Source organism: Sinocyclocheilus grahami, unplaced genomic scaffold (assembly GCF_001515645.1).
Source record: "Sinocyclocheilus grahami isolate Dianchi unplaced genomic scaffold, SAMN03320097.WGS_v1.1 scaffold123.1, whole genome shotgun sequence".
NCBI lineage: Eukaryota > Metazoa > Chordata > Actinopteri > Cypriniformes > Cyprinidae > Sinocyclocheilus > Sinocyclocheilus grahami.
This window is the reverse complement of record NW_015505302.1, coordinates 610263-627013: the sequence shown is the minus strand read 5'-3', so window position 1 is coordinate 627013 and position 16751 is coordinate 610263. Positions and strand designations below refer to the sequence as shown.

Genomic DNA, 16751 nt, shown 5'->3' with positions numbered 1-16751 from the left:
CTGCCTGGCGTCACCAGATATATATGTCCTGCAGTTTTTGGCTCAGGGACAGATGCTATGTAAGCATGCAAATCAGCTTTACATGCAGCCCTCCACCAATGTTCACAGAGAGCGAGAGGTTTACTAATTTAAAGGGATAGTTTACCCAAAAAATTAACATTTACTCAACTTCACGTTGTTCCAAACCTATATGACTTGCCTTTTGCACAACAAATGAAAAGATATTTTGAAGAATGAAAGTCAAAGTGGTCCAATGTTGATTTGGACCCAATTGACTTTCATTGTATGGACAAAAACAGTCGAAAGATCCTCGAAACATTTATAAAACATCTTTAAAACATTTATGAAACATTTGTGTTCCACAGAAGAAAGTCAGTCATACAGGTTTGGAATGACATGAGGATGAGTAAATAAATACAGAAAGTTCATTTTGTTGGGTGAGGAAAGTGAGGAAAAGGTCTGGTAATTCAACTTAATTCATCCTTAGTTATTGATCCTTAAGAAGTAAGTGTATTGATGTATATGCCAAATGCCAATAAATTTAAAGCATGTGTCCATTTTTTGTTGTATTTGTCCGTTTATCTGTTTACATGAATCTAAAACTGGTAAATCATTTGCTTTCTTCTCTTTTTTTTAATGTATCACAGTTATCGATGTGTCTATGCATGTGTATTAGTGTTTGTGTGGTAGTGTATGTGTGTGTGTCAGTGTAAACTTGTAGGTGTGCTAAATCTTTCCAAAGGTTTTTAACTACACATTCCAAACCTCCAACCATCCAACCCAAACCAATGCCTCCACAACCACATCTACTGAATGTCAACATAACAACAAAACTAAGACACGAAATTAAAAGAAAATCTTGAAAGGATAAAAAACTGAGGAGTCCCTGCTTTTGTAATCCGACAGGGAGGCTGCAGTGACATGCTGGTGCCTTTGGGCGGGCTATCGAGCAGGCGAGAGAAGGGGTCGGACTGCCTTATAAGGGCGGGTTAAAGGTCGTGCCCTCATCACTGGGTGTGGCTGTATCGTCGCTAGGCTCTAGGCTGTCCTTGGGGCTCAGGGTGCTATCGGATGTGGGTGTGGCCTCATCCGAAGGGGGCGGGGTTTCGGGGGAGCCATCCTGCTGTCCATTAGGAGTAACTGTGTGCAGGGGTTCGGGGGGAGTGAGAGGGGGAGTGTTGGTGTTGGGTTGGCTGCTGATGGGTAGCGAGGCTGGCACCGGCATGGGCTCAGTAGGAGTGTGGGGAACGCTGGGTACCGATGCCAGGGTGCGAGGAGTGGAGTTGTGCAGCAGGGAATCGCCCAGGCCCAGGCTGGAGTCGCTGTGCACCAAGGATGAGGTCTTCTCCACCAGACGCCACTGCATGATGCTCATGTCCTTGCCGCCCGTTGAAATCAGGTTACTGTCGCTGTGCATGAAGCTCACGTTTGTCACGTGACTGCTGTGGGCACTGTACTTGTGGCTTGGGGCCTGCAATTAAATAATAAAACTAGTGAAATTTCAGTTAACGAGATGATATAATAGCCCCCAGGCTTCATGAATTTCACCCAATTTCACCCAATTACAGCTCATGTACAGCTCATGTTTATGTCCAGTCACATTTCATTAGTGCTGTCAAAAGAATTAATCGCAATTAATCGCATACAAAATAAAAGTTTTTGTTTGCATAATATATGGGTGTGTGTTGTGTATATTTATGATGTATATATAAATACACATACATACAGCATATATTTTGAAAATATTTACATGTATTTACACGTCATATAATTTATATTATAAATAAATATATTTAATATACAAACATAACATATTTTTCTGAAATATATACATGCATGTGTGTGTATTTATATATACATAATAAATATACACAGTACACACACATATATTATGCAAACAAAAACTTTTATTTTGGATGCGATTAATCGTTTGACAGCACTACATTTCATTACCCCCTCCTCAAATATTATCAACATTGCGCTAAAGTCTATATTGTGTTGTGATGTACAATGGATTACCCCCCCCCCCCCCCAAAAAAAAAGTAGGATAGTGACAATCCAATGGTTATTGATTGGATGGAGGCAGATCTGAATGTGATCTTGCAGTCAATTTTAAGAAAGGGGCAGAGTTTAAGTTGAATAAATGATTGGAGTAGTCTGCAGTTTCATTGGAAGAATGACTCAGAATTACGAGGTCAAAAAACAACTGTAAATTGTTCACAATAAAATCAATAACATTCATTTAGAAAACAGATAGGGTGAATTTTCGCTAAAGTTTTAAAGAAAATCAATCCTGTAACTTAAAGTAACTGAATCAAATTGCTGTTCAGTGTATTAAAACAAACTGAATCTTGAATCAAACTGATTTACTGTTTCAAACCCTTATGTCTGGCTTCAGACATTTAACCAACAACTAATACACATCATCTTCTAAAATGTAAAAGTAAAGATACTCTTTAAAATACGACAGTAAAGTGATGTGACAGACCTTCGGTCTTGAGCAGGGGTACTGGAAAAGGTGCACTTTACAGAAGTCATCAGCCAGAGCGATCACCTTCCTGTTGTGAGATCGCACAAGGGCATTGATATCTGTCCCATCTGAACCTTCCGGCCAAACACCTGTTACACAGCAAACACAGAGACACATAAGTGTACAACAATGGGGTGTAACTAGCTAGAAGCCACACTACAAACATAATTACGACATTCATCAGTAGCCTGTCAGTATCTCAGATTGTAGCTTTTCCAGGAACAAGTAATGTTTCCCAATCTGAAGTGTGGAGTCACAAAAAATGCATGTATATTTTGGTATCATTTAGGGAGTCAGTTCAGTAAATCAGAACATTATTTATCCTATGTATTTATTTATTTTTACACAATGAAGATGTTTCAAGTCATCGCCCTTCTGTCCCTATCGTTTTTCTGCAGTTAAACAATTATGTTTATCACTATGTCTTAACTTATAGTGTTTACTTAAGTGTATACATTTGAACTTACTTTAAATTTAAATTTTCAAATTTGATTTAATGTGTCCAAATTTGACGTTGAGATCCTAAATACATAAATATTTTTTTTGTGCTTGATAAATGCACTTATATGTTGGTGGTAATTTAATATTCTGTTAAAATCCATTTTAGCGAGAAGTAAGAAACTTAAAATCCTAACTAACTGTAACAAGGGAAGGTATTTTTGACCTCATCACTATAATATCCACAAGCACATACAGTGCACGGCATAAACGAGTACACCCCCTCTAAAAACCTAACAAATTCAGCAATTACTCTTTTCTTAGAAGACATGTTAGGGTTCTTTGGAATGTTCCAACAAGCCTGATTGATCAATTACCAAAGATGAATGCCAAAATTATTCAGCAAAATAACATTTTCTTATCAAAGTGATAACATTTTGTGTTGCAAAAATGAGTACACCCTCCTGAAATTACTAAATAAAACTAACAAAAAAAAAAAGTGTATAGGTTTAAGGCTATTTTTGATCAACAGGTAAATATGTTGAACCAAAACTTTTAAAGACAAGTAATTTCCTGACAATTAAAAGTGTTATATAGCCCACTGAATCATACTCAGACTTAATGCTGGCAGCAGTGGAACCACTTGGGAGAGAACTGCCAGGTGACTTATTTCTTAGCATAAAAGAGGACAATGGTACAAGAGGAATACCAAATAATTGTTTTAAGTGTGAAAATATAGGAGAAGTAGCACCAACTTTCAAAAACAATTGACTTGTGATAAGGCTCCTGAAATAATCAGGTCTTCACTTTAATTTTTCATTTAGTAATGAGTGAGTTTTTGCTAGAAAAAGAGCAGGAGAAATAACATGCAAGTGTCTCAGAGCCGGCCAAAGCTATGCAAAGAGTGACACTTTATCTCACAGAGTATGCCGCAGCATGCAGAAGTGACATGCATGGTTGTTGTCACCACTAGAATTACCTACTGTAGCCAAAGCAAAATAAACTCATTTAACCTCTTCCAGGGCCCATATTTACAAAATAGAGACTTCTGGGAATCCATACTCTGGTCTCAAGAGACCAAATAAATCATTTCGGATCCAAAAGCATCCAAAATGTTCTGGTGTTGCTAGAGGAGGAGTACAGAGAGAAGTGCTTGGCACCCACAGTGACGTTCAGTGGTAGTAAAGCTTTTATATAGGGATGAATGAGTGCTGAAGGTGTGAGGGAGTTGTGCTTTATCAACGCTGGCATGAATTCACACACCACTGTGTGATGTAATACAAAAACTTGAAACAGAAGATGCAACCCTCTTCTCATTCCCTGCATTACTGGGCATTTTTTCAGCATGACAATGAATGATTCTGTAGAGACGAGCTGAGCAACACTCCCCATTAAAGACCAGAGCATTTAAGGAGGTGGTCCTCCAGGAGTTAAACTGGACAGATGTGAAAATTTGTCATGAACTTGTACACTCAGTGCCAAGAAGGGTCAGAGCAGTGTACTTTAAGTTCTGGAGGACATACTAAGTTCTAGAATATTATACATTTTCTGAATTAAATCTAGGGTGTACTCATTTCTGCAATCCTTCATTTAAACAAAATTGGCTAATTTACTTATCTTACCGAAAATATTGGCATATATTTTGTTGTTTTTATTAAGTATATGTTTAATATGTTTCAATTTTGCCATCTTTCCATGAATTATATTAGTGCTCATTAAGAAAATACATCTTTTATATTTATTCAGAGGGGGTGTACTCATTTATGCTGTGCACTGTAGATACCTCACCACATTCAAACGCTATGATCATGAATGGATAAGGAGCCTTCAACAAGATTACCAGCAGGAGGCGGAAGAACACTAGGTACAGGAATCTCTCTCTCTCTCTCTCGCTCTCACACACACACACACACACACACACACACACACACACAGTTTTCTGTATCGCATTCACTGTACTGCTCTAATCTATTAGCTCAGTGCTAGAGAATTTGAACAGTTCTTTCTACCAAATATTTTTCCAGTCTAATAAAGTGCTAAAATATGTGGAGTTGTGGTCGGGACTGGGCTGGCTTTATTCAAAAGCACCGTGTGAATGTGCTGCCATCTCCAGCATTACAGACCTGCACACACTAGACGGCTCGCTATGCTGACAGATAAAGTGAGTCTGTGGGCTGAACTACTTTCGTAATTTTTTGTAATCACCCTGCTTAGACATGAAGTCATTCAGAATGTGAGCGAAATTATAAAGGGAGACTATAATTGTGTGTATAAAGACAGAGTTGCAAAGACTGAAAGTAAGTGAGATGAAAAATGCTGCAAAGGGAGAACAGCTGACTGACAATCAGACTATAAATAAAGGTGATGTGCAAAATTTGTCCCCAGAAATGAGCTAAATATGATAAAGCATTAATTTGCATATACCGGATTACTAAATACAGATTACTTTATCTTTTTGGGTTAAAGTTATAGCAGGAGTCTGGTATGTCCCCTCATTTAGACTGCCAAGCAAATGTGTGTTGGTGTGTGGGAGAAAGAGAATAAGACTAAGACCCCCTCAAAACTAAACCACTGACAGGGTTCAAATACCAGCCACACGTTTGGAAAAAAACAAACGAGGCACGCACACATACTTCTAGCCAATTTTCAGTCATAAGTTTGATTTACATACACAGTCATTCAGTGACAGACCCTTCAAAGGCGGCGAGATTTCAGCAGTGGGTACTGCATAGTAGGTATCAAACCCCTAACTAGCAATAATGCCCACAATGCATCACTCTTCAGATACTGACCAAAGACGTGGAATCCTAGCACGCAGGTATATGTGGCCCAGTCGATGTCCTTGCACTCAGAACGGTTACGAATCAACTTACAACCGTTTGGAATGTCCCCTGTGGAAGAGGGAAAACAATTTATCAGGAAAATCTGGAATATGGTGCAAAATTGAAGTTTCAACAGCTTTTGGTCCCAAAAAAAAATAAAAAAAGTGCAAACACAAACCACAAGCTGAATCACTAATGATGTATTCTACCAAACCAATGAGACAAAAATGAAATATGGTTGGAGATGAATGTTTTTCAGTGAGAGCTTGTTGCGGTCATCCACTCACAGTAAAGGATTTCATAGTCTCCTGAGTTGGACATGATGAACTTGTTGTCGGGGGACCAGTCAAGATGTGTAATGTAGCTGGAATGTCCCTGAAGACGGAGATTAAAAGATTTGACAATGAAAAAGGAGAAAGAAAACATTCTCAATGATCAGAATGGAACTGTAATGGATCACAGAGCTGCTCGGATCTTCAATGGAACACAAATGTAGAAATTCACACAATATCTTTGTTCAAAGAAAAGATCAACATTTAAGATGTTATTCATTCAACATTTAAGCAAACATTTCAATGGCTGCAACCCTTGTGAAAAAGAAATGCGTTTATTTGTATTAAAAGTATATAAAAACGCTACTTTGCAAATAATATAATATTAACGAAATAAAAAGCTATTTAAGTGTACTTCTTAAACTTAAGCACACTTTGTAATGTCAAATGAACAGTTTTACTTTAAAGTTTAAATCATTGCATTTGAATAAAAGCACATTTTGTCGTGCTTTAAAGAAGTACACTTATTTTGATGTGTTGATTAACATAAAGCACATGTAAAGTATTTGATTCTAATTATCTGATGTGTGTTATTTGATATTGTATTTCAAGCTACTACATTTGAATTGTAATAAACTGTAATTTCATCATTACAAATGTGAAATTGCGAATATATTCAAATACATAAAAATGACAACAAAAATCACATTCAAGTATATGTTAGGTTACCATACATGCATTTGGCAGTACACTTTAACCCTATTTCAATGACAATAAAAGTAAAAATGAAATTTCATATAATAATGCACTTAAACGCTAAAGTCCTGCTAACTGCATTCAACATAAATTTAAGAAGAATACTTAAGATGCATTTAATTGTCTGAAAACATTACATTCACTTTGCACTTGATTATACTCTTTTAAAGTAACAAGTACTCTTTTTAAAAGTATACTAAGGTGCATTTCGTCATCTTTTTTTTCATGTTTGAATGGAAGCCATGGTAATTCAATTTGAGAGCCGTTTCACACCCAAACCAATTAAATAATTGTCTAATACTTGAAATGACGTGTGTGAGTCATTTGGACTGTTTATATGATACTTTTAGGGTGCTCTGTTGTGATGCATTTAATTGTCTGAAAACATTACATTCACTTTGCACTTGATTATACTCTTTTAAAGTAACAAGTACTCTTTTTAAAAGTATACTAAGGTGCATTTCGTCATCTTTTTTTTCATGTTTGAATGGAAGCCATGGCAATTCAATTTGAGAGCCGTTTCACACCCAAACCAATTAAATAATTGTCTAATACTTGACGTGTGTGAGTCATTTGGACTGTGTTTATGATACTTTTAGGGTGCTCTGTTGTCCTTTTTGGAACTTGGCAGAGTGAATGAACATCCATGTTCATTGTATGGAAAACAGCTGATTGGACTAATATCTAATTTTGTTCTTCATGAAAGTAAATCGTACAGGTTTAAAACAACATATAAGTGAGGAAATAATGACAATTTCATTTCTAAGGTACTCTTAGCTCTTTAACCAAGATACATGAAAGCAACAGAGTTCAAAATTTCAGTCGAAAATCAATCTCATCTCACAAACACTGACAACTAATCGAAGGGATGGAAAAGCAGAAAGGTTTTTTCAAAGACTGAATTCAGTGGTCTCAATAAATAATGCTGGAGGGTCTCCACCCAGTGCAAAGAGAGACACAAAGCTAATACCATCTGCCTTATAGCTCAGGGAGGGAATCTCTGTTTGTCTGACTTGAGTCGACAGGCTTCCCTCCCACATGTGTGCTGACATTTACATGCGAGTGTGTGTACGTGTTTTAAAGAGTCTTGAGTTTGTGAAAGCTTGCTATCTGCACACAGAGTCCCCTGTAGATTATAATTATCACCTGTCTCTCCATGTCCCGCTTTTCATACACATATTGACATGTGCTATATGTATTTCCACTATCTTAGATCCTGAACATCCTTTCTATGGCTGTCGAACGAGGTCAGTAGAAGCCGAACTTTCCCACGCTGCACTGTAATGCAAATGGTTTATAGCTCAATGGTGCATTGCTTGGGATTTTTGACCTTAACAGTATTTGGACGCTTTTGCACATTTAAGTCACATTTAAAAATGCACGAATCTCTTATGAATTGCTTAGATAAACTATTAAACCATGTCATCTGCACTCAAACGCTGTTGGAGCTTTTCTCAGAACTAACCGTTTTCAAATACTTTTAAAAAAGCTGATGTTTTGGTGATGATTTGGTGATATTTTCTTTTTTCTTTGCAATGAATCACTCGGTGATATTTGTAACTTTTGCTTACGTGTCCAAATACGTTTTGAGGCCACTGTATTATGATACTTTTAGGGTGCTCTGTTGTCCTTTTTGGAACTTGGCAGAGTGAATGAACATCCATGTTCATTGTATGGAAAACAGCTGATTGGACTAATATCTAATTTTGTTCTTCATGAAAGTAAATCGTACAGGTTTAAAACAACATATAAGTGAGGAAATAATGACAATTTCATTTCTAAGGTACTCTTAGCTCTTTAACCAAGATACATGAAAGCAACAGAGTTCAAAATTTCAGTCGAAAATCAATCTCATCTCACAAACACTGACAACTAATCGAAGGGATGGAAAAGCAGAAAGGTTTTTTCAAAGACTGAATTCAGTGGTCTCAATAAATAATGCTGGAGGGTCTCCACCCAGTGCAAAGAGAGACACAAAGCTAATACCATCTGCCTTATAGCTCAGGGAGGGAATCTCTGTTTGTCTGACTTGAGTCGACAGGCTTCCCTCCCACATGTGTGCTGACATTTACATGCGAGTGTGTGTACGTGTTTTAAAGAGTCTTGAGTTTGTGAAAGCTTGCTATCTGCACACAGAGTCCCCTGTAGATTATAATTATCACCTGTCTCTCCATGTCCCGCTTTTCATACACATATTGACATGTGCTATATGTATTTCCACTATCTTAGATCCTGAACATCCTTTCTATGGCTGTCGAACGAGGTCAGTAGAAGCCGAACTTTCCCACGCTGCACTGTAATGCAAATGGTTTATAGCTCAATGGTGCATTGCTTGGAATTTTTGACCTCAACAGTATTTGGACGCTTTTGCACATTTAAGTCACATTTAAAAATGTATGAATCTCTTATGAATTGCTTAGATAAACTATTAAACCATGTCACATCTGCACTCAAACGCTGTTGGAGCTTTTCTCAGAACTAACCGTTTTCAAATACTTTTAAAAAAAGCTGATGTTTTGGTGATTTGCAGTTTTTGTGAGATTTTCTTTTTTCTTTGCAACGAATCACTCGGTGATATTTGTAACTTTTGCTTACGTGTCCAAATATCACCATCAATACTGTCACGCTCAAAGAGTACGAGACTCTATTAAAAAACTGAGAGTTCTGGTTCTAAAGCAGATGTTCTAATATATTTCTAATTTCAAACATATTTCTGCTCAATCAACGTAAACTCAGCACACCTGAAACGAGGATAGGTGCATGGGAACAAAAACGAACAAAAAGTTGAATCAGAAATAAGTAACGAACCCGCACACTATCAATACTTGCTAATTCTTAAACTTTATTAAACGCAACGTTTCGGTCCACTGACCTTCATCAGGCAAACATATTTCTGCTGAAATGAAAGGTGCTTTTAAACTTTTACAGCCACTAAAAGTGACAATGCATTAAAATAATTCTAATTATATATAATTAGAATGAATAATTATTAAAATATTTCAGAATTTGAAGTGTTTTAAGAACTGAATGCATTTCAAATTTACACTTTTTATGACCGATGCATCTGCATGATGTTTCCAGTTTTTCGTGAAGAGATTTTACTTTTTTTTTCTTTCAAATTTTTAAGTTGAACTTGAACTACAAAAAAAACAAACATATTTCCAGATTTCCATGATGTACACATTTCCATGTCTTTTCCAGGTTAAAAAAAATGTAATCATCACACTTCCCTCACATACAGGTTTTCCAAGACTGTGGGAACCTTGATACTTAAATTCAGTTGTTCATAAGAAGAAAAAAAAAAAAAAGCAAGCAAGAAAGAAAATAGTGGGTCCCAGCCACCTGGTTGAGAACCACTGCTCTAAATGCGTGGATGAGGTGACAAAAATTGAAAACATAACCTGATATACATACTTCAACTAAATACTGTATTACTGCATACAAATGTAAACAGCCTACAGTTAAGATGACAAGGGGTATTTATTGGTTATTCGGGGTATCTTTCAATCTTTCGAACCATAGTCTTAGCTCAGAGACACACTATAAGAAAACAGTAACCGCTCTTACATCAAGTCAGTATTTGCCAAACTGCACAAGCTGACTTTTTACTAATGTCTTAATAAAAGGGTTTTTTTCAGGAACCACTAAATGTCATGGCATGTGTCAAAGTTTATTATTGTTTATTCCGCTTTTTTTTCTGAGATGCCTCTGAAATTTTCAGTACGCATCACATCTTTATAAAGATAATGTTTCCACAAACAAGTTTAATTTCTTTGGTATTTTCAGAAGAACAAAACACTGGGCCATAATTTAACCAGCCTAAACTTTGTTTGCAGAATACGATAGAAAATGCTGATATTGCATCATTTATGCTAGTAACCAGTGAAATTAAGTCTAAAGTATAGAACATAACTGCAGCACTGGATGGATTTAACTGTTACAAAAATTAACCCCCAAAAGGTTATGCCTTTTAAGGCCATCTCTAACATAACCCTTGAGGCTGATTACCTGGAGAAAAGGCAGCATATCGTGTCTATGATTATTATTAGAGCCCGACCGATATGTTTTTTTTTGGGTGGCCGATGCCGATACCGATATAAGGGAGTAAAAAAAGGCCGATATTCTTTGTGTATAATATAGTACAGTACCAGTCAAAAGTTTGGACACTTTCCCATTCGTGTGTCCAAACTTTTGACTGGTACTATATAAAGAATACAGTATATACATAAACATAATATATATACATAAACACATTTTTTGCAATGATCACTCAAATGTGGTGATCAAACACTTATAATGACGTGACAAAGATATGTAATGGAGGCAGGGCATTTAACAATTTAACAATAAACTTTATTTTCCAAAATGGGTCTGACATCAGTGCACTGAACAGTAAAGTTGAAGTTTATTCAACTTTATTTCAATTCAATTCCATTTCAAGTTTATTTCACTTCGGAACATTCATTCACAGATTTGCGCTACGGTCTTCACACACAGACGAAACTTACTAGAGAAGTGTGAAATGTGACATAATATACCTCTGTAAATAAATACAATATAAATTCATGTCTCACGCACTTTAATGCCCTTTGAATGTAACATGTACGTTTCCCTTGGAACTGGAATCATGGCGGAATATCATGTGAAGTCCACTTCGCAGGGCACTTACAGTCGAATAAGACAACGCTTGAATGCTGTTGCCTGAAGAAGAGACCTCCTTACTGAAGTGAAAGTGTTGGCCGTGAATGCGGCGGCGGATCTCCACCAAATTCGGGGGATCCCTTCAGCTCGAGGAGCCCTCTGGAACGCCACTCTCCACGCGTCGGTAGCCCCACGGGATCGCCAGATCGGTTGGCGAATTTAACAGCCCATAACTCCCGGTCTACCAAAAGGCGGTGGTTTCATTCGAAAGGGGGCCTTGAGACGTACACTCGAGTCGGCGTTCGAGAGGGTTCCTCGAGCTGAAGCTGATCCCCCAAATTTGGTGCGGATCCGCCGCGCCATTACGGATATATGGTCGTTCAAAGTTTCAATGGTATTACATACACTTAAAGGGACAGTTCACCCAAAAATTAAAATGTGATGTTTATCTGCTTACCCCTTATGAACTGTCCTAAGCGCGTTCTCAACAGCAGGTGCGTGACGCGTGTTTTTCTTGCTTTACGGCGGATCGCAGACTTATAAGTGCATTACCGTCACCAAATGGAATAAGAAGACGCGTCACGCACCTGCTGTTGAGAACGCGCTCAGGAAGCGCTTCAAGACAGTCCGAACAGTTCGAACATTGCGTGAATCAGAGGTAAAAAACGATATAAATACTGTTCAGTTTCTTGCACAGACCGATCGTTTTGTGTCTTTACACATCAATGTATCGTCACGAGCCGCAGGGTTTAATTTGGTTTAGTTTGTGTATGTTTTTTTGACTCTCAAAGCCGTGATTTCCATCCACTTTCATTATATGACTGAAAGACTGCAACAGTTTGTGTTAAAAATCTTTGTTTGTGTTCTACTGAAGAAACAAAGTCACCTACACCTTGGATGCCCTGGGGGTAAGCAGATAAACATCAAATTTTCATTTTTGGGTGAACTATCCCTTTAAGCTTTAAAGCGTTTCATCCAGGTCACCAGTAGCAAACAATGGAGCATGCTCTGCTGGACAAAATACGTAATTACACCATTAACAAGCTTTTTTTATCTGTGTTTTATGCTCTGCAGTAATGGAGGCAGGGCATTTAACAATTTAACAATAAACTTTATTTTCCAAAATGGGTCTGACATCAGTGCACTGAACAGTAAAGTTGAAGTTTATTCAACTTTATTTCAATTCAATTCCATTCCAAGTTTATTTCACTTCGGAACATTCATTCACAGATTTGCGCTACGGTCTTCACACACAGACGAAACTTACTAGAGAAGTGTGAAATGTGACATAATATACCTCTGTAAATAAATACAATATAAATTCATGTCTCACGCACTTTAATGCCCTTTGAATGTAACATGTACGTTTCCCTTGGAACTGGAATCATGGCGGAATATCATGTGAAGTCCACTTCGCAGGGCACTTACAGTCGAATAAGACAACGCTTGAATGCTGTTGCCTGAAGAAGAGACCTCCTTACTGAAGTGAAAGTGTTGGCCGTGAATGCGGCGGCGGATCTCCACCAAATTCGGGGGATCCCTTCAGCTCGAGGAGCCCTCTGGAACGCCACTCTCCACGCGTCGGTAGCCCCACGGGATCGCCAGATCGGTTGGCGAATTTAACAGCCCATAACTCCCGGTCTACCAAAAGGCGGTGGTTTCATTCGAAAGGGGGCCTTGAGACGTACACTCGAGTCGGCGTTCGAGAGGGTTCCTCGAGCTGAAGCTGATCCCCCAAATTTGGTGCGGATCCGCCGCGCCATTACGGATATATGGTCGTTCAAAGTTTCAATGGTATTACATACACTTAAAGGGACAGTTCACCCAAAAATTAAAATGTGATGTTTATCTGCTTACCCCTTATGAACTGTCCTAAGCGCGTTCTCAACAGCAGGTGCGTGACGCGTGTTTTTCTTGCTTTACGGCGGATCGCAGACTTATAAGTGCATTACCGTCACCAAATGGAATAAGAAGACGCGTCACGCACCTGCTGTTGAGAACGCGCTCAGGAAGCGCTTCAAGACAGTCCGAACAGTTCGAACATTGCGTGAATCAGAGGTAAAAAACGATATAAATACTGTTCAGTTTCTTGCACAGACCGATCGTTTTGTGTCTTTACACATCAATGTATCGTCACGAGCCGCAGGGTTTAATTTGGTTTAGTTTGTGTATGTTTTTTTGACTCTCAAAGCCGTGATTTCCATCCACTTTCATTATATGACTGAAAGACTGCAACAGTTTGTGTTAAAAATCTTTGTTTGTGTTCTACTGAAGAAACAAAGTCACCTACACCTTGGATGCCCTGGGGGTAAGCAGATAAACATCAAATTTTCATTTTTGGGTGAACTATCCCTTTAAGCTTTAAAGCGTTTCATCCAGGTCACCAGTAGCAAACAATGGAGCATGCTCTGCTGGACAAAATACGTAATTACACCATTAACAAGCTTTTTTTATCTGTGTTTTATGCTCTGCAACAAAATGTTCATATCTGTGGCATATTAGCCGATACCGATATATCTGCGACAGGCTCATATCGGCCGATAAAATCGGCAAAACGATATATCGGTCGGGCTCTAATTATTATTATTATTAACATGTGTAATATTTAACAGGCCACTGACCGTCAGAGCATGTGTATGCAAATGTGTGTTTGTAGGAGTCTTACGTCCAGCAGTCTGGTCCATTCCAGTGTGTGGTACACTGAGTTCCACAGACACACCTGTCTGTCCTGAGCACAGGTGAGAAACAGGTCCTTGAACGGGTGGGCGGCCAGACCCCACAGCTCATCCGTGTGTCCCTAAAAATAGCAACTCCCATGAAACTAACTCCACAACTACGACTGCAGGTACAAGCACATGTTTGATATCCACTGGCTCTTTGTATGTATTTGAGATATTAAGATTATTGGCTTTGGTTTTGTAAGCATGTGTACAGTGAGTGTGGAACTGCTTATTGATCATCACTATACTCTTAAAAATAAAGGTTCTTTATTGGCATTGGTGGTTGCATGAAGAACCTTTAACACCCATGGAATCTTTCCATACCACAGAAGATTTTGTATAATGGAGAAAAAGGGTTCTTCAGATCATTAAAATAACTTTCACACTAAGAAAAAAAGGGTTATTTTAGGAACTGTTCACTGAAAGGTTCTTTGGGGAACCAGAAATGGTTCTTCCATGGCATCACTGCAAAAATCCCCTTTTGAAACCTTTATTTGTAAGAGTATAAGGCTGCACATGAAATACATACAGTGTGACTTAAAGTTCTGGTTTACCTGCACTTCCACCTGGAATCCATCGTTGAAAGTGCCTCTCAGAATGAAGTTGCGTGATGTGCCCACCAAAAACTGCTCCCCCTTGCCCTCGGCTACTGCACGAATAGTGCCATACTGATCTGGGACCTGAAGAAAAGCAAACAGACATTATAGATATGTTAATTTCTTATGTTGTTATAGGAGCTTGTTATATTTCTCATATTATATCCTATGATTTACTGGTAACACTGTATTTTAAGGTGATATAGTTACACGTTACATTTACTAGTGCAACAGGAAATTATGCATAATTACAAGTAACTGACCCTAAACCAAACCCTAAAGTAAGTATATGCAGTTATTTAATATTATACTCTTATTTGTGTAATTGGCTAAAAGATGAGATGTCTCATTTTGGTGTCCGCATCAAATTAAATTTATAATAGCGATTTTATACACACAGAAAGCATATTAAATGCAAATAAAGTAACTACTTTAATGTTTCAAATAACTTGTGAAAATAATATGGGTGAAATAATGTTCCATCGTCATTCAGTGGAGTAGCTATTTTAATGCAAAATTGAAACATACTTATTCTGACCTGTACTTCTAAATATACATAAAAGAAAAAGTCATCATACTAAATTTTATTATATTTTAAATGATTAAAAACTTGCTGACAAATGGGTAAACCCTAGAGGTTTAAAGGATAGTGGCAAATATTGGTAAAGATTTCAAATTAAATTGAGTAAGTTTTTGTGAGGCTGCACTTTGATAGTTAAAAGAGTATTTTAATGCCATCTAATGATTCTTGTTCTATATATGACTGACAAGGTTTTTTGGTAAATTAACTACTGTTACACTGAATTACATTTTAGTGGGTGTCTGGTAAAAATCATGTTTGATAGTCAATAATTTTTATTCAGAAAAAAATTAAATAAACAGCACACATTCTAATTTATGTAAAAGAAAAATAAAGTTAAGCTGCATTAAACTTTTATTGTTTGACCCAATTACACTGTAACACTGTCTCCAAAGTGTAACTTCTATATATTTATCAGTATCATCTATACTACTGCTCAAAATGTTGGGGTCACTAAGAATATTTATTTATTTGTTTATTTCGTGTGTTTTTTTCACAAAAAATACACAACATTTCTGTTTTTACTGTATTTTTGATCAGTCTGCATAAGACTTCTTTCAAAAACATTAAAAAAGAAGGTGTAATTATTCCAAACCTTTGACTGGTACGGTATTTCAGATATGTATCTCTTTAAAAACATGCATGTGTGAGTGTGAGCTTTAGCACAGCTTGGCCTCTAACCTCGATGTCTCTCTCTGGATTCAGGTCGTGGTCCCACAGAATGATCTTGTGGTCTTTGCCGCCCCCTGTGAGCAGAGTGCCATTCCTCATCTGACACAGTGTGAAGACGCTGCCATCGTGAGCCTTGATCTGACGCGTGATCTGAAATGCTCCTGTGGGGATGGGGTGGGTTAGTAAGACAGATGGAGACCCACTCGCACACAATTTCTGGGAATAGAACCCCACAAATATCTCTCCTGGCTAATGTGGTTTAAGTGCCAGACTGTTTTGCTATTGGGGATGTGATAGGGCTTTTAGAAAGAGAAGCTCGTAGATATGCTTGCCAGTGAGGCCAGGGGTGCATGTGTGTGTGATGATGTTGCATTCTGGGAATTCCAGTAGATTATCACTTCTCCCTGTAATAATACTGATGGCTCGGCTGTCTGCACAAAGAGCCAAGCCAAGGGAAATATAGACCCCTGGAGTGCTAAACCGGCCCCGTCAATACACACATAACTCTACACACACGCTCACTTATCTGAAACGGAGTGTGATTCTGAACAGTCTGACATTACACACTGCATCACACCAGCACTACCACACTTCTACAGTTACATGGTATCTGCAAGCATACAGACGCAGAGACAGGAAATCAGCTAGACGAGGCCAGTTCAGGACATGACATATGCCAAATGACTTAAGAGGAAAAGAAGAAATTAATTTCAATGGCCGGTGC

The 16751-nt window shown here is 37.9% G+C and overlaps 1 protein-coding gene across 1 annotated transcript in view; it reads right to left on the bottom strand.

Moving 5' to 3' along the window:
* Window positions 1-401: 401 nt before the first annotated feature.
* LOC107590012 (echinoderm microtubule-associated protein-like 4) overlaps window positions 402-16751 on the bottom strand; it is a 57149-nt gene continuing 40799 nt past the window's right edge. Inside the window, exons 14-21 of the mRNA XM_016278610.1 lie at window positions 16037-16243; window positions 14734-14859; window positions 14125-14256; window positions 6251-6264; window positions 6078-6217; window positions 5761-5859; window positions 2489-2619; window positions 402-1471 (exon numbers count right to left, since the gene is read on the bottom strand). Coding sequence (XP_016134096.1) covers window positions 977-1471; window positions 2489-2619; window positions 5761-5859; window positions 6078-6217; window positions 6251-6264; window positions 14125-14256; window positions 14734-14859; window positions 16037-16243 — 1344 coding nt within the window. The 3' untranslated portion in view covers window positions 402-976. The remainder of the gene's footprint in view (window positions 1472-2488; window positions 2620-5760; window positions 5860-6077; window positions 6218-6250; window positions 6265-14124; window positions 14257-14733; window positions 14860-16036; window positions 16244-16751) is intronic.